General features: G+C 43.5%; 1 protein-coding gene across 1 annotated transcript in view; it reads right to left on the reverse strand.

The window, feature by feature from the left end:
- Window positions 1-26,361, reverse strand: part of LOC143283740 (kelch-like protein 5) — a 65,032-nt gene that overhangs the window by 1,544 nt on the left and 37,127 nt on the right. Inside the window, exons 2-9 of the mRNA XM_076590039.1 lie at window positions 17,060-17,460; window positions 10,993-11,189; window positions 9,168-9,380; window positions 5,538-5,727; window positions 4,553-4,777; window positions 3,801-3,963; window positions 970-1,182; window positions 289-460 (exon numbers count right to left, since the gene is read on the reverse strand). Coding sequence (XP_076446154.1) covers window positions 289-460; window positions 970-1,182; window positions 3,801-3,963; window positions 4,553-4,777; window positions 5,538-5,727; window positions 9,168-9,380; window positions 10,993-11,189; window positions 17,060-17,460 — 1,774 coding nt within the window. The remainder of the gene's footprint in view (window positions 1-288; window positions 461-969; window positions 1,183-3,800; window positions 3,964-4,552; window positions 4,778-5,537; window positions 5,728-9,167; window positions 9,381-10,992; window positions 11,190-17,059; window positions 17,461-26,361) is intronic.

The raw sequence follows: 26,361 nt of genomic DNA on the forward strand, positions 1-26,361 counted from the left end.
TTATAAATCTGAAGGTTTCAAGACAAAGTATACTATTCTATTCCAGATAAAATAGCACCTGTGATATGATCTTTCATATACATTTTACATCAGGTTTCTACAGGAGCAAACTGTGTTAACCACTAATCAAATATATCCTTCACATCTTTTTTTTTTTTTATCCAATCACATAAATCTTTAACACTGTACTGCAGGGAACTGTTTTTAATTCCTGATCAAGTAAATCTTTCATACACATTTTACAGCAGGTGAAAACAAACATAAACTATGATGGCTACAAGCACTGACCTTGACCCACTCATTGGTAATGGGGTCGTAGCACTCGACATCATTCAGATACTGCTGACCGTCATAGCCGCCCACAGCGAACAGTTTGTCGCCAAGGGGACACAACCCCACAGCGTCCCGTGGAGAACTGATGGGTGATATGTTGGTCCACTGGTCCGTCTTGGGGTCATAGCTGTGCACACACACACACACACACACACACACACACACACACACAGGGCATGGGTCAGAACTTCATACACACACACTCCTGTGTTCTAGATTGCATTTGTTCATTCTGATTTCATTACTCTTCAGCTTGTATAAATGCATTCAGCCATTGCACACACATACATTTCTATCCTGCAGCTATAATGTAAGTAATAGAATAAAGAAAGTTTTGTGATTTGAAGGTCACAATATGCCCAATTACTTCATGGAAAGCCTTCTTACAGAAAATTCATCAGTACTGGTATAAACAAATACCATGAATTATACCACTGTTGATCAGCGTAAGTATTGATACATCCTGTTCAGTACTGGTGGGATAACTCTATGGAGACTCCACTACATATTCTATTAATATTAAATAAAATGAGTTTTCAGTTCAGCACACATACAAGTCATTACAAGTGGTTACACTTTGGTGGACTGCTAAAACAGTGCACTGCTATCAAACCAAATCCTGCATGTTTGACATACCGTTCAGCACTGTCGTAGCGGCTACAGGTGGGGTTGGTGGCGGGGGCCTCATGTCCTCCCACGGCGTAGAGGAATCCGTTACAGGTGGCCACGCCCACCCCGCCCCGTCGCTTGGCCATGGGGGTACAGTGGGTCCACTTGTTGGTGTGGGGGTCAAAACACTCCACCGACTTGAGGCAGGAGCTGCCATCCCTCCCTCCCACAGCATACAGTCTGTCGGCAATGGATTGCAGTTAGTACGCGCATCATTCAGGTAATGAGGTGTATGATGAGTGTTCGTCACATCTCATAACTACTCAATATGTCACCACAAATGACACGTGTTGTGTGATTTTATATGTTAAGGCTAAAGGTCCCATACCCTTTTATGGCCATTGGGGCAGTGATTTCATATCCACTGTCTGGAGCACAGCAAAGGAAAATGGGGCCCAATCTTCTCCTTCCGCTGTTTTAACTTTCCCCCACTGAAGTCTGGTACCTATTCACAAGTGGGTGGAGTGAGGAAAGTCAGAGTACAGTGCCCTTCACAAGGACACAACACCATGCCAAAACATGACCTTGAACCCTTATAACTGGATTTTGTGTGTGTTTGAACATAAATCAGTGTTTGAGTGTTTGGTTGTATGTCTTTTCTGGGCTATGCATGTTATTTTTCATTTTAGTGTTTAAATGCATACTTTACACATCGGTTACTACATTACACAGCACAACAGCAAACTTTACATGGAAAGCCATGCTATAAATCATGTACAGCACAACTTAGCATGTTTTACAAGGAAAGACGCTATATTGAATAAATCATCAACACATAGTACCATTCTGCATCACATATTCAGTTCTCAACTCTGAAAGCTGACCAGCCAGAACAGTGTTTGAAGATGCAGCTATTAACACTTTGTGTAATAGTATCCAATGTACAAGCTGAGTGATGTAAAACAGATACAGTATGTAAAAATGAATACCAACATATTTGAGAGTAACACAGGCTAATAATAAAAGGCAAGTGAACTGAAAAATGTAAGAAAAACAAACAAGATGCAGCAAATGGTAATTATATACTATGTGTTACAAAGATCCAAACAATGCACAAGTCATGAAGTACTGTCAAAGAATCTGCAGAACAACTGATGTCACCCTCTACAAGTCACCATTATCATACACACACAGACAAATAAATGATCTGTCTGACAACCTACACAACAAAACTACAGCATATGAATAACTGAACTGTCAAAATCAATACTAACATGTGACATTTAGAACAACAAACTGACCTGTAATACAATCAATCTATCAAATTATATAAAATATCTATAACATAAGTGTTCTTGCAAACTCTATCAAAACATGTGACATTTTGAACACAACTGATCAAACTCACTCTTAACAAGGGACATACAACATGACTGATCTTTCAAACTGTATCCAAACAAGTGACATCTATAACACAAGTGATCTTTCAAACTCCATCCAAACAAGTGACATCTATAACACAGGTGATCTTTCAAACTCCATCCAAACAAGTGACATCTATAACACAAGTGATCTTTCAAACTCCATCCAATCAACAAGTGATCTTTCAAACTCCATCCAAACAAGTGACATCTATAACACAGGTGATCTTTCAAACTCCATCCAAACAAGTGACATCTATAACACAAGTGATCTTTCAAACTCCATCCAAACAAGTGACATCTATAACAAGTGATCTTTCAAACTCCATCCAAACAAGTGACATCTATAACACAGGTGATCTTTCAAACTCTATCCAAACAAGTGAAATCTATAACACAGGTGATCTTTCAAACTCCATCCAAACAAGTGACATCTATAACACAGGTGATCTTTCAAACTCTATCCAAACAAGTGACATCTATAACAAGTGATCTTTCAAACTCCATCCAAACAAGTGACATCTATAACACAAGTGATCTTTCAAACTCCATCCAAACAAGTGACATCTATAACACAAGTGATCTTTCAAACTCCATCCAAACAAGTGACATCTATAACACAAGTGATCTTTCAAACTCTATCCAAACAAGTGACATCTATAACACAAGTGATCTTTCAAACTCCATCCAAACAAGTGACATCTATAACACAGGTGATCTTTCAAACTCCATCCAAACAAGTGACATCTATAACACAGGTGATCTTTCAAACTCCATCCAAACAAGTGACATCTATAACACAGGTGATCTTTCAAACTCCATCCAAACAAGTGACATCTATAACACAGGTGATCTTTCAAACTCCATCCAAACAAGTGACATCTATAACACAGGTGATCTTTCAAACTCCATCCAAACAAGTGACATCTATAACACAAGTGATCTTTCAAACTCCATCCAAACAAGTGACATCTATAACACAGGTGATCTTTCAAACTCCATCCAAACAAGTGACATCTATAACACAGGTGATCTTTCAAACTCCATCCAAACAAGTGACATCTATAACACAAGTGATCTTTCAAACTCCATCCAAACAAGTGACATCTATAACACAGGTGATCTTTCAAACTCCATCCAAACAAGTGACATCTATAACACAAGTGATCTTTCAAACTCCATCCAAACAAGTGACATCTATAACACAAGTGATCTTTCAAACTCCATCCAATCAAGTGACATCTATAACACAAGTGATCTTTCAAACTCCATCCAATCAAGTGACATCTATAACACAGGTGATCTTTCAAACTCCATCCAATCAACAAGTGATCTTTCAAACTCCATCCAAACAAGTGACATCTATAACACAGGTGATCTTTCAAACTCCATCCAAACAAGTGACAACACTATCACACAGAACAGTGTCTGACTCACTTTCCATGAAGGGAGGCCACTCCCACAGTGCTGCGTGCTGTGGACATGGGAGCAACGTAGCTCCACTGTCGGGCTTGAGGGTCCCAGCGTTCCACAGTGTTAAGGTACGACCATCCGTCATGGCCTCCCACCGCGTACATTGGCCCTTCCAACACCCCCACACCTACACCACAACACAACACACATATTATGTTTTGTTGCTTCCAGTCCAGCCAATCACACAGTGCCACATCAGGACTGAAAACTAAATATTGATCCTGTAGAATCTAAAACCCCAAATAAGAACCAAACAAACAACCCCCACCCCACCCACAATAAAAAAAAAAAAACGCCCACCACCTTGAAAAGAGTAACAGACGCAAGTACAATCATATTCATGCACATAAAGCAAGAACATGTCTCTGAAACTAACCATGACAATTTTTTGCCAGAGGAGAACACAAAATTCACCTGAACACTGACATAATAATACATTACGATAATTTTAAAAAAAATAATAGCAGCCATACAAAACAAATAACTGCCAATGGGCATCTCATGTCCTAGGCCCCAAAAGAATATAATGCCCAATTATGAAGTCATCAAAAAAGACAACAAATATCCAAGGCTTTCAAGAAAAATTAAAAATGAATGGGGTTCCTAAAATGCCGAAGATTCCCTCGCTTCCTAGGCAGACAAGTTATCACAAGGCAACAACTCCACATAATGTGTGACTTTAATTGCCTTTCTCATCTCCCTGCCACACAACTCACCCAGGCCATGTCTGTGAGTGGACATGGGAGGCATCAGAGTCCAGGTTTTCTTCTTGGGGTCGTAGCACTCCACCGTGTTGAGTGTCTTCAGCCCGTCCCGGCCTCCTACCACGTACAGTCGATCCTCCAGCACCGCCACGCCAAACTGCAGGCGTCGACCGCTCATGTTGGCCACCTGGGTCCAGGTGTTGGTGCGCAGATCGTACTTCTCGATGCTCGTGGCTCCTGTCATCCAATGCAAAACTGGGGGTTCAAGCTCAGTGCGTGCAAGTTAACTCCTGATTCCCTCATTCACAAATGCAATTCTCTTGGCTCCAGAAACAGATTCTGCAGGTGACACGGCTGGTTTGTAGCATATTCCCAGTTTGGTTAAATATACTTGCCTTATCAAACTGATGCAAACTAGGCCTAATGGTTTGCTCTGTTTGGCCAAAATTTGCAGCTAACTCGGTAATAAGATGTCGTCCCCCAACTTGTGTGACATCTACTCGCCAATTTGGTCACAGACAAACAACATTCAGTCTTACCATCTGACCATGAGTGATGGATGCCTTTGGAATGGAATGCTGGGTTCTTCATCTGCATTCATGGACTGCAACTCCCATGTTCACTTGTGTGTATGAGTGGGCTTTTTACATGTATGTTTTGTACCCTGTCATGTAGGCAGTCATACTCCATTTTCTGGAGTATGCTTGCTGGGTATGTTCTTGTTTCCAAATCTCACCTAATGCTAACATGGATTACAGGATCTTTAACATTTGTATATTTGATCTTCTGCATGTATATACACATGAAAGGGGTTCAGGCACTGGCAGGTCTGTACATCTTGACCTGGGAGTTTTCCACCCTTAACCAACCAGGTGTGGCAAAACTGGGGATCAAACCTGGGAAACAGGCCGGAATCCAGTGCTGGCTGGGTTCTTACCACAGTCCATACTGTCCACAGCATACAAGAAGCTAACGGTGGATTTGGGTTCGCACCCACCTTTAGTACAGTCCATGCCACCCACAGCATACAGGACACCAACGGTGGACTTGCGAGGCTTGGTGCGGGGACTCTGGAAGGAGGAGCGTCGCTCCGGCAACAGGTGGTACTTCAGGGCCTCCATGATCAACTGCTGGCACTCACGGTCGTCACGGAACAGAGAGTTTGTCTCCACATGGTCCGCAATGTACTGCAACCAGTTGTAAAATCCACTCTGATATACCTGCATTGTGTTGTGTTGGTGTTACAGTGTGTGTGTGTGTGTGTGTGTAAGTGTGGGTGTGTGAGTGCACAACTGAAGCCTGACTGAATGACACAGGAAATGAATGATGAGCGCCTCAAGGCTGCTCTTAGTTGGATCTACCCAGGTAGGCAGCCTGTTGTGCTAATGACTATTTGTGAAGTGCTTTGAGATTGGTCTCTGACAGAGGATAGGGGCTATACAAGTATCCATATCAATCAATCGGTCAAACAGCAGACGGATTTGTTGTATTGTGGATGGGAAGAGACAGAATGCTTCATTACAGATGTATTTATTTTGTTTGGTATTCTGTGTTAAGACTGGTATTGGCTGCTAGTGTTCCAAAGGTATATACAGATTGAAGCTATTTATCCTTCTGTCTTCACTGTAGAAGAGTAAAAGGTAATTGCTTTTTTTGTTTTTTTTTTCTACGTGTGCATTCAGGTATGCTTGTTTGTGGATGTGCATGCTCATGTACATTCTCTATGTGGAATGTTTCTGTATAAAAATCACTTGTAAGTTAACAGATCATCTGCATTATCAAATGCCAAACTACACATTTTTAATATGAGCAGTGAATATCTTTACCAAAGAATTCAAGAGCTACAACATTAATGCATTTCATTTTTGGCTTCCTTCGTCCTTACCTTCTTCAAATCCTAAATATAGGCATATCTGCTTTCAAATCCACAACTGAGTCCGTGACAGGAATCACTGACAGCACAAGACTTAACTTTCCCAACAAGTCAGAAACACAGCTAAGACTATGCTGGCAAGAATGTGTCCTGTCCATTATCCTGTCTGGTTTGTAACAAACTCTCACACTCCTCCCTTCACTCTCTCTCTCTCTCCACCATCCCCACCCTCCTGTCAGCACACCATTTTTAAAGCCCCACCCCCATCCCCATTCCACTCAGACCATCATCCTTTGCTGAAAAGGGAAACAGGAGGCTGTGTCATCCTCCCTCCCCCCACCCCCACACACACAATAAAAGGGAAGTCCCTATCTTCCCAAAGCCCACATCCATCTTCGCAGCGGGTGGACCTAGTTTTCCCACAGCATTATAATCCAAGGCCACCTCTGTGGATAAGAAGACCATGTGTGGCAACAATGGAGACAAGGATGGTGTTGATTGTCATCACCAATCAACGTCATGTGATCACCCCATCTATTTTTGTCATCACCATCTCATGCACTCAAAGGTTTAAACCTGGAAATTTCATTTACTCCATACTTTGCTATTCATATACATACATAAATACATCAACACACACACACACATATATATATATATGTGTGTATATATATATATGTGATAGTCAGTCGTGTCCGACTATGACCATCAGAACAGCAGAGGAGGCAACTGCTGTTCCGACTATTTGGGCTAGAATTTGATTATAGTGGAGAGTGTCTTGCCCAAGTGCATCCCCACTCTCTCAGCCAAGAGGGTTTTAGGACTGTCAACGTTGGGATGGTTCCCAAAGGCCAACTAGCCCACAAGGCTGCAGCACTAAGAGCCAGTGCAATTTTGCCTCCTAGTTTGAGAGTCATAGTCCTTCACAAAAGACTAAGCTGTAAATGGTTTCCCACTGACTGGAGAAACCACTGATAATACAGCTCTCACATTGCTGTTGGCCCAAATGTAAACTTATGTCAATCTGTGTGTGTGTGTGTGTGTGTGTGTGTGTGTGTGTGTGTGTGTGTGTGTGTGTGTGTGTGTGTGTGTGTGTGTAATTCACAACAAAAAAACATGAAATCCGATTATTTATAGTCTGTTTTTCATTTCATTAATGTGATTATCAACAAAAAACAATCCTTCCTAGACCTGACCATGACACTGCCATACCCGCTATTCATTTTCCTTCATAACATATTCATGTATTCATGCTCAAATTCTATGAATCCACAGCTCCATCTCCCTAGTACCCACCAGGACCCCTTCCCTGCCCACACTGCCATGGAGGACACAGGGCCAGGTCACCTGGGACCTCTGGACCAGTTCCACCATCCCCTCACAGCAATGACACACCCACACCTCCACCACAAACATACACAGACGAATTAACTTAAACACCCTGCACTCTCCCCAGGGACACATACCAACACATTAACTTACTCACCTTCCACTTTCCCCCAGAGACGCATACCAACACATAAACTTAAGACACCCTCCACTTTCCCCAGGAACACATACCAACACATTAACTTACACACCCTCCACTTTCCCCAGGGACATATACCAACACATTAACTTACACACCCTCCACTTTCCCCAGGGACATATACCAACACATTAAACACCATCCATTTTCCCCCAGACACACATACTAACACATTTAGTAAAACACCCTCCACTATCCTCAGAGACATACACCAACACATTCAGTTAAAAACTTTGGTCATGGCTTATGCATGGGGTGTCTTTGGTGCTTACTGCTGACAGCACCTAGCTAGAGGGGAGTGGATAGTATTCCATCTAGTTATGACTAGGAATCATTGAATTCATTTCAAAACAATCTCAGTCATAATCCACAAGCCATGATATTTCAAGACCGAACCATGCACCATATGTATTGTTTTCTATCAGTGCTAGTTAGTGTAGATCATATATACTTCACAAAAAGTTATGGACCACTTTACAGAAACAGATGTTTTTATAAAATGTCAAAACATTGACAGATGGTTTAAATTATGCAGGCTGTATATGGTCTAGTTCTGGCCTCTCACTAAATACACAAACAGCTGTTTCAGGCAAAACGCACCATGCACAGCTTGAAAGATCTAATGTTATTTAGCTGTTTTATAAAAAGACAGCTATGGTTTTTCACTGTAAAAAAATGGAAGTGCATGTGCAACAAAGCACCTTTGGTTATCAGTAGTGCTCAACTGCACTGGCTGCATACACCACTGTTAGCTGAAAATTTGGCAACATTTCACCTCGCCCAAAAACACTAACATAGGGATGGACAACGCCAACCTTTTCACTGTCAGCCCATTAACCCAATGAGCAAGCAACCCATCATACAAGCAACCCACCAAGCAACACCTAGTGTATGTGTATGTGTGTGGGAGAGAGTGAAGGACAGGAATGGTGACTGGGTATATATGTGAATGGACGAGTCTGTGCTTGGAAGGAGATGAATGTACACATTTCTTGTATCTCAGTCTCAGTGACATGAGGTTTCCTTAACTAGTCAACATTAAATGAAGTCATTGACTTTCTGTGATGCATAATTTAATGTATGGGTCATGTTCCAAAACAGATTGCGCTTTATATATCTGACAATTCATGTACTTGAACCAAAAGACAAAGTTTGTGCAAAAGGCAAATTACTGTGAATTTACAGACAACAAATCTGTATTTTCTCTTAACAAGCCTGACATGTACCTGCGGTGCCATGAGGGGCAGTTTGATGTGGGCGAGGAGCTTGGAGAGGTTCTTGCGGCGTGAGGGGAGATCGTGCTTGGCCCACTTGACCAGGGCCTCAAAGATGGTCTCCTCGTTGGGCACGTTGAGGTCGTCACTGGCTAGCAGCTTGCACACCTCATCACAGGGCAGCATCAGGAACTCAGAGTTGTGCATCACCTCCACAAACATCTCCTGGAGAACACACAGGAGGTTACAAAAAATAATGAACAATATGAGCTCACAGACGAGCCAACAGCAAAGTGAGAGCCGTATGAGCATTGGTTTCACTGCAATGGAAATTCATTTATAGCTTGGTCTTTTGTAAAGGACTACGACTCTAAAACTAGGAGGCAAGATTGCACTGGCTCTTAACGCTTCAGCCTTGGGGGCTAGTTGGCCTTTGGGGACCATCCCAACGCTGACTGTTCTAAAACCCTTTTAGCCCAGAGAGTGGGGAAATAACTTGGGCATGACACCCTCCACTCATCAAATTCTAGCCAGCCAAGAGAATCAAGACAGCAGCTGCCTCCTCTGCTGTTCTGATGGCCACAGTCAGACATGACTGACTGTCACACATACAAACATAAGGAATATTTTTATTTTTTTATTTTTTTTGTTTTGAGTACAAAAAGATGTGCTTCCCTTTTACTTTTGTAATACAAACTTTCAATTAGTGCATACAAATGGACAATAAATTGTGCATCACCTCCATAAACATATTCAGTGGAAAACACAGAATTACATGAATAAATGACTGAATGAACTTGATGAATACATGATTCAACAAAACAGTACAAAATGATGAGCTTATCTTTTGGTCTGTTTGTAGGATACAGCTTTTAATTTGTCCATAAAGATGGACAAGCACTGCTCTGCCATAATATGCAGTCAGGCTGCATCTTCTGTGAAAAATGTTTACCTCCAGTCTATGTCCTAAATATCACAATGTGACAATGTGTTTACTTTGTTCTAAACTTTAAAAAAAAAAAAGAAGAAGCAGAATTACCATTCTTTCAAATATACAGTGGTCAACAGACATTCATATCCAGCAAGACAATGTTCCCTATTAGCATGCTGTGTGATACGGAATTTTGTGTGTGTGCATGTTTGTTTCGTTTTTCCCTTTGTCATTTATTTTGTTTTCATGTCCTCCCCTATCCCCCAAGAACAAAAGAAAGAAGAAAAAAACAAAACAAGAAGAGTATGTTTGCAATTCAGATGGAGATAAATGCAACCATACACGTAAAGCCCACTGATGGACCTGCAAGTGAACATGGGCACTGCAGCCCACAAAAAAAGAAAATAAAAAATTCACCCCAAAACCTCCCATCCCACCCCCTAAAACCATCATTCATCACTGCATCACTATCCAACTTAATGCTGCCTTCTATGTAACTTTAATAAAAATCATATTTACTTGTTTATTTTGTTTGATATCAGTTACTGTTGCAATTATTTTCTTTTATTTCAGGTTAATGTTTAACACAAACTTAGGCAGGCTCTCGAGCCCTGACCAGTGTAATGGAATAATATACAGGGTTTTTTGTTTGCTGTGTTAAATACAGATGGTGCTGCATGCATGGATCAGTCCTCACACTCTGACACCTTGAAACTGAAACTATTTTTTGAGGCCCAAAATTTGGGATATTTTGTTTCCTATATTTTGATGATGAAGAACGATGATGGGACATAAATTGAACTGGGACATGACCCAAACTTCACTGAGAGATGTGACTGCTTTCTTTGCTGCCTTACAAGGCAGAAACGGGCAGTAAGTAATCATGTGATCTCTACCCTCACTGACCATGACGTAGTTGTTGGCCACTTTGTAGAGGTCAGTGCACCCCTGAGCGTCGGCGAACTGGCTGATGCCGATGCAGTTGGAGGGGTGGAGCTGCTTCATGAGGAAGGAGCAGCAGGCCTCCACCACCTCTGACAGCTGCAGCAGACAGGCTGTGGACAGCAGGCACTCAACTGTCTCCTCCTTCAGCTCTATCCGACCTGCACACACACACACAGTTCTCTGCTTTAATGCATGTCTACAATACCTGTACATACACAAAGTTCTCTGCTTTGATGCATGTCTACAATACCTGCACATACATAGTTCTCTGCTTTAATGCATGCCTATAATACCTGCACATACAAACAGTTCTCTGCTTTAATGCATGTCTACAATACCTGCACATACACACAGTTCTCTGCTTTAATGCATGTCTACAATACCTGTACATACATAGTTCTCTGCTTTGATGCATGTCTACAATACCTGCACATACACAAAGTTCTCTGCTTTGATGCATGTCTACAATACCTGCACATACACACAGTTCTCTGCTTTAATGCATGTCTACAATACCTGTACATACATAGTTCTCTGCTTTAATGCATGTCTACAATACCTGCACATACACACAGTTCTCTGCTTTAATGCATGTCTACAATACCTGCACATACACACAGTTCTCTGCTTTAATGCATGTCTACAATACCTGTACATACATAGTTCTCTGCTTTGATGCATGTCTACAATACCTGCACATACACACAGTTCTCTGCTTTAATGCATGTCTACAATACCTGCACATACACACAGTTCTCTGCTTTAATGCATGTCTACAATACCTGCACATACATAGTTCTCTGCTTTAATGCATGCCTATAATACCTGTACACATACATAGTTAAGTTCTGCTTTAATGTGTGTCTACAATACCTGCACACACATTTATTTCTGAGACACAGTTCTCTGCTTCAATGCAAGTCTACAATACCTGCACACATAATTATTTCTGAGACACAGTTTTCTGTTTTAATGCATGTCTACAATACCTGCACAGTCAGACATTTATTTCTAAGTGTTAAATTGAAACTTTTTTTTTTTCAAATGCAGTATTGCAAGTCCCAATCAATCCAGTTAGATAAGAATAACATTGCATGAAAAGTTTCACCAATTCCCAATTCCTGCTGCTCAGTCTTTCTCTTCTTCTTTTCTCCCATTCATCACTCCACTCCCCTTTCCTACACTTCTGAACAGAATTCTACACAGTCCCATACTATTTCAGTTTTTACCCTGAACCAGAGAGATAAAGGACAAGTCTCCAGAACCATCAGTGCTAGCTGCCTGAACTAATGGATGGTTCCAGAAGGACGGCATCTCTCAGCCTTCCTCTTTCAATGTCAGCCTCTGATGTCCCCAGTAAACCAGGCAGCTGACAAGCCTGATGCCATTAGCGGCAGGATCCTTTCACTGTGCTAACTGCTATTACTTGCTCCGTTGCTTTGCATCTGGGAAACAGCCAGGCAGGACAAATTTCATTTACTGCCAGCAATACACGTCCTGAAGAGTTATGGCCACCTTCAGAAATTCTCAATACTGTATAGTGTATGTGAGCCACCAGTAATCTTTCAGAAAGGGACTACTAAAAGGAGCTAAAGGAATGGTGTTAACTCCCTTACTGATTCCAGCACTGGACTGCAGCTGAAAAAAAAAAAAAATGAAGAAAGAAAAAAAACCTGCCAACATAATGCTATCAGTGTGAACAAAGATTTGCTGTGATTTACATTAAACAAAGAAAAAATGAAAGAAAAGTCAACTGAACCACAGCACAATCACTTAACTGCATGTTAAAAAGTAAACATAACTGGCAAAGAAATACATGAGCAATCTAAGTTTAGCTTAAACCTCACTTTTATAATTACTGCTAGGATAGTAAGGATTCACCCAGAATTTCAATACTGGACAGCTAACACAAGTAACAGACATCAATACAATAATCACTGGCTGGCTGTGCAAAATGTGAGTCATCATACACGTGCATGAGCAATATGCCGGTAACACCAATCTATTTTTCATTCACTTTCAGTTTCATGTCATTGTGATCTGGGAATAATCACAGGTTTGGATGATGATGAAACTGGGGAAGGGGGAAGAGGAGGGGGCTAAAGTGCAGGAGCTATAACTGGTTATGGGAACCCAATAAATCTTGATGAACACTGGCAGAGGTAATTGCATGGATGAGGCATGGGTGGTGAAGACAGCAGGGAGGCCTGTTGGTTGTCATCCCACTGAGTTGGCACCATGCTGCATGGTAATTCTCTGATCCACAGACGTCGGTGCACGTGGCTCAGTGATGGCACATTGAACAGTGTGCACATGGTTTTCTCTGCTGGTGAAATAACCAGACTCGCACTGTTGGCTTTTTATCACTTGGATTCTTTTTCAAAGCATGCAGCAGTCACTGTGTCTCAGAATAAATCTATTTTCTGCATATTTCTCATCCCTATGAGTTTGTTTTTGTCCCCTCTCATTATTTCTCCAATTACACCTTCCCATACATACTATCTCTCAACAAACCAGGCAAGGATAAAATGACACTTAAAACTTTTCCCAAATCCTTTATATCATCTTCATCAAATGAATCTTATACATGAAAGGAAATTTTCATGATGCTAAACAGAACTTTTGCTTCCTGAATTATGTCACAAAATCAACCATTTATTTGCACTAAAGGAAATTTGCTTTGAGTTTGATATCTTAAGTCAACATTAAACGACCAAGTTAGACTATATAATTATATATATATATATATAAAATCTACTGCTTTGGCAAATTCATAATCCTAATTAAAGGACAGCAACAACAACAAAAAACAAAAAGGAAGATGAAGAAAGTCTGAAATAAAAGATATATAAAATTAGACTTAGTCAGGCAAGGTTACAATGCTGGTCTTTGTTCAGAGTTGTGCCTAACCACTCTCAGTCTACAAATAGAGCAGGTACAGGCTCTGGCAGAAGGTCATTCAAAGCAGAGACACAAGAGGAAAGGGTTGAGGACTGCCGTTCCCCAAAGTGGGTCAGCTGGAGGGCAGAGGGCAAGTGGGGTCAGGGGGCATGGCCAGAAGAGACTAATTAGGAGGGGGGAGGGGGGGGGGGCGGTTCAGAGAAACTGTGTTTCCCCGTTAGGAAGGAAGGGCGAGGTTTTAGTTGGTTTCTTTGTTCTTAGCACAGTGACCTGGCAGACAATGCATGGTGTTGACTGATATATTGCTACTTCTTTGTTCATTCTTTCTCTGTCACACTCACCTCTTTCGTTTTCCTCCCTCTATGTTTACCACTTCCTTATAGATGCCCTTCTAACCCCTCTCTCCAGCCTTGTGTGTGTCTATTTTCTCACATTCCCTCCCACCCTCTGAAACAATCTGCAGGCTCACAGTGAGTGGTGTTACTGTGTGGGGGTTGTGAAACAGGGCAGCCACATTTTAATCAGACCTCAGCTGTTGAATTATACATCAGCAACTGGGCTTCCACTTCCATCTGACTCCCCTCCCCACCACCCCTCCACTTTCCATTTCCCTTCATCTCCTCCTGATGGTTGTGTTCAGGACCCTGTGTTGCCTTGCCTTTAATCAGCGAAGTCTTCTCTGTTCCCAGTGACAGAGACATGCAGACTGGCAGACAGTCTCCAGGGCTGAGACTGACTGGCAGACAGAGAGGGAGACAGTCTCCTGGACACAGAGTCCAGAGTCCTCACAACTTGTGTGCATATATTTTGAAACACACAAGCTCGTATGGGTGGATTCTTAAGCCAACTAAGCAAAGGCAGCCAGATGCCAACATGAGACTTCAGCCTCTTTTCCTGCTCACCCTAAATCCTGCAACAACCACTCTCCCCACCACACACACACAAATTCCCACTCTTTTTTTTTTTTTTCGGTGGAAGTCTATGCAAGGCAGTGGTGAGAAGGGGGAGGAGGCTGGGGGAGGTTAAATGATGAGGGAGGTGAGCTAAGTGAAGGAGCCAGCCAGCAATCACCAGAGTCAGTGACTCAACCTCCCCCTCCTCCACAGCATGCAGAGAGAAACTGTTGACAGTGATTAGGCCCTGTGAGGTAATCGGGAGCACGTGCAGGCTTGGGGGGGCGGGGGGGGGGGGGGGGGGGGACCTCCCCAGCCCCCACCCCCACCCCCACCCCCGCCTCACCTTCCTTCCCTCCTACCTCTCCAATGCTTTTGCTTTTTCTTCTCGCTAGACCCACCTCCTCACTAAACCCCCCACTGGTTTGTTCCCAGCCTGGAATTGCGTGCCTTGGCTTGCCTCCATTTTTCCCTCTTTTTTTTTTCTTCTCCTTTTCTTCTCCAACACTGGATGCAGGACGTATTAAACTGGGTGGGAAATGGATCATTAATGGAATGGATAGAAAAGGGACACCCTGTGTGATTAAAGGGGCGCAAATGCTGGCATTCTAGGCTTTCATCCCTGCGCCTGTCCCTTTTCTCTCATTTCATGCGTGACCCATTCTGCCGGCCTTTTTTCTTTTCTGTAATATTCTTTTTCTGGTAATTTGATAAATCACTCAATGTTGTTTGTTTTTTTCTAACCACATGACAGGACATAAAGCAAATGTCGTTCATAAATAAATTGACATGACTTTTAAGGGAGACACTGACATACTTATTGATTGAGCTGTCAGCCCATATCAACAGAACTTTCCAACATATTCAGAGACGAAAATAGTATTTCAAAGTAACACGCATATCTAACATCTTAAGAAAAGCTTTGAAGCTGTAAGTGAAAAGCTGTGTTTGCTGATTCAACATTGCTTGAAAGACTGACAGGATGAAGTCTGAAGGATGGTTGAAATAACTTTCTTTTTTTTTTCTTCTTTAAAAAAAACAACAACAAAAAACAAAGTGCACTTTTTATTTAATAAACTCTTGGACAAGAGAGAGTAAAGCTCTGTTTCTGTCGATGATGTGTTTGAATGAATGAGACTAAAAGACAGAGAGAGACAAAAATAGAGGAAGTCAGAGATGCATAGTCAAGTTTGTAATGACAAGTTCATTCACAGAATATAGGTCCTAGGGAGTGTGGAATGAAACACACCTGGATTACACTTGTGAGCATACATCAGCTTAAACATGTTGATGACAGCTACTTCTTTTTTGAAATTTCAGTTTGAATACGCTGTGTAAACAAAACAAGAAATTCTAACAAAAGCTCATAAAAAGGGGGGTGGCCTGAATTGAATACTGAAAAAAGAATGAACCATGTCATAATAATTTGAATCACTGAGAAAGTATTCCTGTCCAACAGAACTTAGACTTCTGCTGTGTCTGTAGCATCAGTGGTCATGAGACTCCTCTTGGATGGATCAAACAGGGCATCAGATCATTTAAGTTTATACAAATGAAATGTCCCAAATTATGATCTAACTTACACATGAAATGTCCCACATTATGATCTATGTTTACATGAGAAAATGTCCCACATTCTGCAACATCAGAATCATTCAAACTGTTGTCATAATTTTATGCAATAATGATGCACGATGGCTTTCAACAGAGAAAGAAGACAATCACAACAAACTCAAAAAAATTATTTTATGAGAAAGCAGCATTGAGGTCAAAAGTGTTCTGGCTATACAACAAACTTCTGCATTGTGGATGCACATCCTTTAAAATGACCCATGTGGCTGGGTCCACAACCGTTATAGAAGACAATGAAGCGACACACTATAAAATCATTTTGAGTATGACCTGTACTCTAAGCAAAGGAACCTCTAGCAGACACCAAGAGGATGGGCTTTACCTGGAGTCAGAGAGACACAGAGAGAGGCAAAGGCACAGGATGGGCCTCAGGAAACTATGGAGGTCTCACAGGCTATACCCTGAAGGGTGAAAAACCTTTGTCAGTATGGCCCCTACCTGAGTAGGTGTACCATGTGCCCCTGTGTAGGTGTATTGTGTCCCCACCTGTGTAGATGTACTCTGTGTCCCTGTTTAGTGTGTGCCTCTACAAGTGTAGGTGAATTATGTATCCCTGTTTACTGTGTGTCCCTACCTGTGTAGGTGTACTGTGTGCCCCTTACCTGTGTAGGTGTACTGGACGAGGGCGGCCAGAGCCTCGGGGTCCACGTCCTTCAGCTCCACCTCCTCCATGGTGGCCTCGCGCACATTGTTCATGAACATGGCGGCAAAGTAGTCAGAGGCCGCTGAGAGCACCAGGCGGTGGGCGGGCAGCCGCTTGGGCCCTGCGATCAGCACCACGTCGCACAGCTGTCGCTTGGAGGCGCATGTCTCCATCTTGCGCATCAGGCGTTCTGCGTGGTTGTAGGAGCGGAACTCATCCCCACCGCCCACCTCCTCCATGCGCGCTCCGTTGGCGAGGGTGTGGGGGGCGTGGTGGTGGTGGTGGTGGTGGGGGTTGTGGTGGTTGTGGTGGTGCCCGTTGCTGTTCTGTAGGCTGGCATAGGTGTTGTGTACCAGGTACCTGCCCAGCAAAAAAAAAGTGTCACCTGTTTAAAAAAAAAAAAAAAAAAAAAGGCTTGGAACCTATTATGGTTTCATACTATGTCAACAGGTCTGTTACAAAGACCTGAAATCTCTCATTTTTTCATCAACACCAGGGCTACCCCTAGGGAACGGAGCCACTTCATAAACATGTCATTTAACCAAATGTGGACAGTGGAGATTACACGTCAACAGGTTTTTCTCAAAGAACAGGAAACAATACAAAAGCTTTATTATTATCATATTAAGTACTAACAGTCAAGTATGAAAATCACAGCAGTGATGACAACTCCCATGGAAGCTCCCAAAAACTGGTATGGGCTGGTTAGAAATCACAATAGTAAGAGTAACTGAACTTAATATTGTGTAGTAAAGAATGTAGCAATATAGTAGGTCACACCACAAGACTTTGAATTTGAAAAAAAAAATTATCTGAGTTTGGTAGATCTGTGCTGCCAAGAAACTTGTAAATAGATCTATACATTTCTACCCTCTTCAAGTGCAAAAGAAATGCATCATTCAATCCCTGTAAATTTCATCCCATGATTTTCCTTCTGAAACCTATACAAAAATACTTTGACAACAATCCTATCTTGGAAACTTTTTCTCTCCCATTTATAATGCATCTCGTCACCATCCCCCCCCCCCCCCCTCCGCCATCCCCCTCCTCGCCAACCAATTTGTAACAGCAATGTGATAAAGGGAAGTTCTGTGTTCACTCCTGAGTCTTCAACAACGGGGCTATACTGTAAAGAAAATTGACAAAGCTACTACAGTAGAAACGTGTACTAAAGGAAAAGACCCCCAATCCGCTATAACTCCTCACCTAAGCTGCGACATTTTCTGCAGCATTGCACACATTCACATCACACGCTCCCCTAAAACCCAGCGCCGCCCCTACCATACCAGGTGTGAAGCGTTTCTTCTCAATTTCTCTCGCCCCCAGTTTTCGGCAGCTGGGCTAATGTGTGTGCAGTCTGAATAATGGATGCCATTTGGCCCTCACCGCACCTGTCGTCTGCTTCGCTAATGACCGGGAAGAAAATGGTTGAACCACCCTCTTCAAGGGGAAACTACTCACATTATCTGGATGGAGGACGGTGTGGGGCGTGGAGCGTTTTTATTATCTTTTTTTTTTTTTTTTTAACAAAAAATTAACAGTGTGTGTGTGTGTGTGTGTGTGTGCGTGCGTGCGTGCGTGAGTGCGTGCGTGTGTGTTTGTGTGTGTGTGTGTGTGTGTGTGTGTGTGTGTGTGTGTGTGTGTGTGTGTGTGTTCAAAGAACTTTAAGAAAGAGAAATAAAAAATGCTCATGAAATTTATTACAATGCAAAGAAGAAAGAAAAAAAAAAAGGTTGTCAATGCACTGAAGCATGAACTGAATACTTATTTTTTTTAAAATGAATGCAAACTTAAATCCTACTGAAAACCATGGGTTCATTTTCCAGTTCATTACAACACTGCCACAAGGTCTGGCTTCTTGTGGCATTTAAAATATCTAACTTTTCCATGTTCAGGTGGAAGGCGCTGATCCGGAATTTTATTTTTTTATTTTTTTTATTATTAAAGCTTGTCTGTGTCGTGCATCTTAGATTTTCAGAAGATTTGTTTCTGTTTTGTAATCTGTTACAGCAGTACAATAAAAGATTTAAGCTTTATCTGTTTGTTTTACCAGTAATAAGTCATTTCCAAAACAAAACAAAAATCCACATGAACCATAAAATTTTACAGCTCAGTCCTCTCCTCCTCACCTCCTCCCCCCCTTTCCAACAACACAAACACGCGTGTGTGCGCGCGCGCATATGCACACCCACATCAGCCAGATGGAAGCAACCAAGTCAGCAAGGTAAAATAAATAATTCTAGCTCAAGACCATGCATACCCTGTGCAGTTCATGCACCTGAACAAACATGTCAGAAAGCCGATAGGTATTGTCAATAATGCTCACGCATTTATATACACACAGAATGTATGCGCACACACACACTCTCTCTCTCTCACACACACACACAGTGTGTGTGTGTGTGTGTGTGTGTGTGTGTGTGTGTGTGTGTGTGTGTGTGTGTGAAAATCGAGTCGACCCCCCAAAACATAAAGCACACAAGACGAGCACGCGAGGTGGGAGGGACACATTCATTTCCATGTAAGGAAGATTCAGGCAACTTGAGTTCGAGCCAAAAACACGTGCCAACAGAAGTGCTCGTTACGATCCCCTTGTCACCCTTTAAATTAAGTTTGTACACACAACCATTGCATCAAGGGCTTGGGGGGGGGGGGGGGGGGGGAGAGAAAAAAGAAGGGGAAAAAAAGAAAAGGAAAAAAGAAGAAAAGAACTAAAAACGGCAACACCGTCAGGTTTCAGGTTTAGTTAAGACACTGACACAGACCACATCCTGATCAGCAGTTTACATCCACAAGTGCATCATTGGTGCACGCACGAGACCAGATTCTGACGAAATCACTTCTGATTCCGATGCTCTGCGTCTGTCCATTTAAGACAGGATAACTGAACGGCTTCACTATTTGCTTTCGTCTTCTTTGAACTATTTACTACTATTACCACCACCACCACTACAAGTACCTAGCCTACTGCTTCACAAAATCACTCATAACACACCAAATTAACAAGGAACTCACATGTTAATGAATTCAAACATAACATTTTTTACACTTCCACCTCACTCCTATGCTCACTTATACCTTCGAAACAAAATATAACAGGACACTGTAATTCCTGTTGACTGTAGCTATTTACCTGTGTTATCTGTGTGATTCTGTACACGCAGGTAATTGCCAGAATCGTTTACGGCCGTTGTTTATTGCTTGCAGGCTGACTTCAGCAAAGATTAACTGCAACTGGAGAAGGATGGATAAAAAGAGACCGAGACAGACTGCATGAGAGAGATATATACATAATTATATATATATATATATATACACACACACACACACACACAGAGGGAGAGGCAAATAGATAGGGGCAGGGGGCAGGGGCAGAGAGAGAGAGACGGGGGGGGGGGGGGTATATACTATGCTGAGATCGACAGAGGGGTAAACACACACACACACACACACACACACACACACACACACACACACACACACACACAATGTATCCTTTTCCCTCCCCTCAACAGACACCCCCACCCTATCCCCCACCCCATCTCACACGCTCTTTCGAGGAATCCCACTCCCCCACTGACCCCCACCACCCCAAACCAACTCCAACCCTTCCTTCAGACAATAGGCAGGAAGGCGGGGAGGGGTGCGGAAGGTGGGGTGAAGGACCCGTCACACACACACACACACACACACACACACACACACACACACACACACTCACACTAAAGCGGCAACGCAAGCTGACGACGATCTTCCTGACAGTCCCTGGCGCCACACTACAACACAGTCACCACACTACCTCTACACACTGGCGCCACCATCCCTCCAACTACCCCTCCCATTTCTTCTGTTTTCCCCAACTCCCCTGTCTGCAGGAATCGTTGGAGATGGATTAGATGGAGAGGAGAGGGAGGGACGGAAATGGGGGGGGGGGGGGGGGTTACCAGAGAGAGGCCTCCGTGCAGATTCACCTCCCACTCCACTCCAACCTTAAGAAGAGGGGGAAGAGAGAGAGGGAGAGTTTAAAACAAAACATTCCCCCGCACCCATAAGAAAAACAAACAAACGATAATTCGATACAGACATCATTCCGTCTGCCCCCCCCCCCCCCCCCCCTACACACCCTTCACCGGCTTATCTTGTAAGTTTAACGGTTTCGTCTGTCGCGATTTCCTGATGTTTGGAACGATAAATAAATAAATAAAATAAAACAAAACAAAACAAATGGGTATGTGGCGGGAAAGACAAGGGGGGTGGGGGGCAGGGAGAGGGATTGAGGACGACGCCAGACATAATTCTACCCACACACATAACACTTCCCGTCGTCGGCCGCTGCAGACAGACGCCAACACTACACCCTGAACTTTTGGCACCACCCGGACTGACACACACACACACAAACACACACACTCACACACGCACGCACGCACCTACACACACGCGCGGCGCGCGCGCACACGCATGCACACACACACACACACACACACACACACACAATTACTGTTGCAGGATGTTAGGGGCAAGTCTCGAAGGTTGCGAGTGACACAAAGTCGGAAAGAGAGAGGGAGAGATGGGGGAGAGATGGGAGAGAGAGAGAGAGAGAGAGAGAGAGAGAGAGAGAGAGGCAGACAGACAAGGACAGACAGACAGACAAGAGAGAGAGAGGCAGGCAGGCAGACAGACAGACAGACAAGGACAGACAGACAGACAGTCAGACAAAGAGTGAGATGTGAGGGTCGGTGGGAGAGGGAAGAAAGAAGGGAAAGATAAGAGGAGTATGTCAAAGGTAACTTTCAGTTTCTACCCTATTATATTTCCTTCCTTCTTCCCCACGAGGACTAGACGAAAAAAAAAAAAAAAGTAAGAAGTTGTGTGGGATCAGGGAGATGGGGGTTAGTGGGAGGGGACAGGGGACGGGGGCGGCGGGGGGCTGGGGGAGGCGGGGGGGGGGGGGGGGGGGAGGTTACTGTATCATATCACTTCCTAAACCCTTCTGGGGCCCAACCCCGCCACAGACACGTCTCTCTCTCTCTCTCTCCCTCTCTCTCTCTCAGATGTAAAGGCCAGACGTGTTAGGGAGTATCAACTCGACATTTTGATAAACAGCACGTACCCCACCTTCCAATCTTGCATGACTGAACGTAAACAGTCCTTGCTTAAAAAGAGATGAGAGAGAGAGAGAGAGAGGAGGGGTGAGAGAGAGAGAGGGTGAGAGGTGGGAAGGGGGGGGTGGGGCGCCAAAAATTGCTGTGTCTGCTTTGATACTGTAAACTACAAAAATACCTCCGTTTTCAAATCCCCATCGAGTTCTCTCGGCGCCAAAACAGTCTACGCCTCACTTAATTTCCCAGCACAGAGACCACTGCACGATCCTCATACCCGTGCCCTATAACTGAGCCCTACCCAATCCGAGACTAACACGCAGCCCTCTCCCCCAGCAGCTGTGTGTGTGTGTGTGTGTGTGTGTGTGTGTGTGTGTGTGTGTGTGTGTGTGTGTGTGTGTGACGATTCAGAAATGATGGAAACAAGGAGAATAAGAAAGAAAGAGAGGAAGAAGGGAAAACAAGTGAGGAAAAATCATATGTTGCCAGTACAATGCGCAACACGAATTAAAATATTACAATAACAACAAAAATAACTTCCTTTTCTCGAAATTCCGGAAGGGGGAAAACTAAAGAGAGAGACACAGAGAGAGAGAGAGAGAGAGAGGGGGGGGGGGGGAGACACGGAAGGAGAGATGGGCAGTTCGGGTTACGGGAAGAACCACCACGAGATTTAGAAGACACCATTTCCACGGTTCAAACACCTACCTGAATGATCTGCAACGTGCAATCAAAGACCACACGCCACCGCCACATTTGCACACGAAGGTGTCAAACATCCTTGCTGGAATTAATTCTGAAGGATCAAACGAAACATGCCTGCATCGTCCTCTCCAAGGGCCTCATGTATGATTATACATAGTCCTCTAAAAGAAAAAAAAAATGTACGAAAGAAACGTTGTTCTTTTTCACTATTTCTACAAGTCCGTCGCAAATACAATAGCATCCTGCTACTACTACTACTACTACTACTGCAGACAGACAAAAAGCAGAAAAAAATTATATGGATGGCGCTGACACGCTCTCGCCAGGAAGAGCAGCCCGATTTCCACACAGAGAAATAATCTGTTGTGACAAAAGATAATGCAGTTATTACTATTACTTCGAATACTGGTAGTCGCCTAAACTGTGATCAGTCACATGGACTGTTCAATGTAAAGCCCAACTCTCACAGCAGCACACAATATTCCGCAGCAGCTGAGTGACCGTTCCGCTACAGAAACACACACATATATTTGTTCACTTTCTTCCAGACAACCAAGCTCTGAGTAAACATTTCTCCTCTGCTGTGTCTTTGGGGAGCCGGAGCACGTGACGTCATAACTCTCTGGAGATGGGATGGTCAGCGGTGTGCGATGAGGTAAACGTAATCCCCCCCCCCGCGTTATCACACGCAGCAAACAAAACTGTCTACACTTCCTCCCTTTTGATTCGCTCAGTTATGCGAAGGGAGCCAATGAGAAGAAGAGGGAAGGTGATTCACGGATGAGTGCTGCGGGTGTCGGCGGTGTCGGGAGAGTGATGTGTCGGCGTGTGACCAGTCAGGCAGGTGAATCACGTTCCATTCCTTAGTCAGCATCGCTTCTCTGACTGGTGCCAGACAGCACTGACAGGGGGCCAGCCGGACGTACAAACGGACAAACAGACCATCAGAGAGAAGGGGTGATGGGTTGAGGGTGGAGGGTGGGTGGGGGGGGCATGGGGATAGAGGAGAGGGGAGGAGAAGGAATAAGAGCGTTTTCGGGATTTGGGGTTACATCGAGTCCACATGAATCTCTCTGTGTGCAGTACTCATAAAGAAGAGCAGGGGAGAGGACAAAGCAAAAGAGACGAAGACCATCTTTTCTTCATTTGAGTGTATTTAGTTGTTTTTTTTAAATCACTTAAGACCAACAAGCTCCCTTACCATCATCAATCACGGAGGGCTGAAACTACGAAAGAGCACGCGGTGGTCGATCAAGCGCGCACCTAACCGATGGACGTGGAAATAATGGGGTTGGAAAGACAGGTATATTGGGGGTGGGGGTGGGGGGATGGAAGAAGAATGTACGAAAGACAAAGACACACAGAGGAGAGTGGTGGTGAAAGGGGGTTCAAGAATTCGACTCCCCCTCCCTCCCACCTCCACCACTCCTCCACAAATTGATCTCCTCACCTACAGATCGATATCACCAGGACAGAAAGTGAGGAAGTGGCGTTAAACAGAGAAGATGTTCAATGACGGAACAAGTACGATTCATCTGCAGGTGCCGTTTTCCAAATTCTTTGATCGTGCCGCGACCCTCAATGGCCTCCTGAGAGTTTCTTTGTCCTGTTTCGCCTACTCGCTATTCCCGTTTCGCCTATTATGCCTCCCTCCCTCCCCCCCTCCCTCTCTGTCTCACACACACACACACACACACACACACACACACATATGCATACATACAAACAATTCGTACAAGAATGTAAGCGTTAAAATATTATTTGTGTTCAATTCCAGTGCTCAGATCACCAACAGAACAGAGTGGGTTTATCACTATTTACATCACATACATAAAAGAGCAAACCAGAAACAGGTCAATCGCGAGGACACCGTTGGACTGTTCTGGCCATGTTTTGGGTCCTTTCTTCTCCCTGTGTCGGGTCACGGGCTGTACAGTTTCGTGCCACAACCATCAACTTGTCACGCTCCAAAAAATCAGTAAAGTGGTGGCGTGAAAGTTCTCGTTTGTTGAATGTAATGTGTGGCATTAAGTGAATGTATGTGACAATATGTGTATGTGTCATGTGTGTGTGTGTGTGTGTGTGTGTGTGTGTGTGTGTGTGTGTGTGTGTGTGTGTGTGTGTGTGGAGAGAGAGAGAGAGAGAGAGAGAGAGAGAGAGATGGCAGACAGGCAGACCGGAACACCGAGGGAACGCCTGACTGGCGGATTTTTATTTATTTGAACAAACAACGACATTATATATATATATATATATATATATATATATATATATATATATAGAGAGAGAGAGAGAGAGAGAGAGAGAGAGAGAGAGAGAGAGAGAGAGAGTAGAATAGCATGTCTTTGTTACCAAGTGTACCAGGGTCACAAGGAATATTGGGGGTGGGGGATGAGTGGGGGGGGGGGGGATAGTACATAACAAGGTACGAACACAAATTGAAAATCATACACAAACACAGGTACAGTAAAAATTAGGATACATACAAATGCATATCAATAAACACACACGCGCACTCTCTCTCTCTCTCTCTCTCTCTCTCTCTCTCTCTCTCTCACACACACACACACCTTTGAACAGAAGCCGCATATTACACATGGATGGGCTGATGATTAGATCTTCAGGTAGATGGTTGTTGATTGCACAATTCTATTTTTCATACTGGATTTGTTCGAGAGACATGGCATTGACTGCTTTGGGGAAAAAGCTATTGGCGAAGCGATTGATTTTCGTCCTTATACTTCTATGCCGTCGACCACAGGGGAGCATCTCGAAAATCCCAAAAGCTGGATGTGATTCGTCCTGGCTGATTGATTTTGCTTTTTTTTTTTTTTTTTTTTAAGTAGCCGCTTATAATATATGTCTTCTAGAGAAGGTAACCTTGGTGGCAGTTTTTACGATTCTGTTAACTCTCTCCATACGAACGGCGAAAGAGACGACGTTAACAGCGTTTCACCCCAATTACCACCATAAAAATATTACAAGGGGAAGGCTCTTACACTGAAGAGGTGAATGTTGACAAAGAATACCACAAATCTGACGACGGAAACTAAAGGTTGGGTCATTGAGACACCCACTGGACATCCGATGTGTCTGTGTAGAGGAGAAGAGAGGACTGGCCGTACTGAGTGAGTTAATTAAGGGCTGCAACTTCTGCCTTGGAAATGTTTCCGTACCAAACAGTAATAGCGAAGGTTTGCACACTTTCAATGACCGCTCGGTAGAAATCAACCATGATTTCTTTTTTAATTCCGAACTATATAGTTTACACGTTTCACTTGGATCATACAAAATTGCCTGGAGCAGAGAGGTGGTGATGGTGATCCAGTTCATTTCACACTCAGTCTGACTCAGTGCCTGCCGACCGCCCGAGCGTCCACTGGGAAGGAAAATATTAATGAGGTGTCCATGGGTGCACGCGCGCACGCATGTGTATAGGTGCGTGTGTGCGTGT

The sequence above is a fragment of the Babylonia areolata genome, chromosome 7 (assembly GCF_041734735.1).
Source record: "Babylonia areolata isolate BAREFJ2019XMU chromosome 7, ASM4173473v1, whole genome shotgun sequence".
Classification (NCBI taxonomy): domain Eukaryota; kingdom Metazoa; phylum Mollusca; class Gastropoda; order Neogastropoda; family Buccinidae; genus Babylonia; species Babylonia areolata.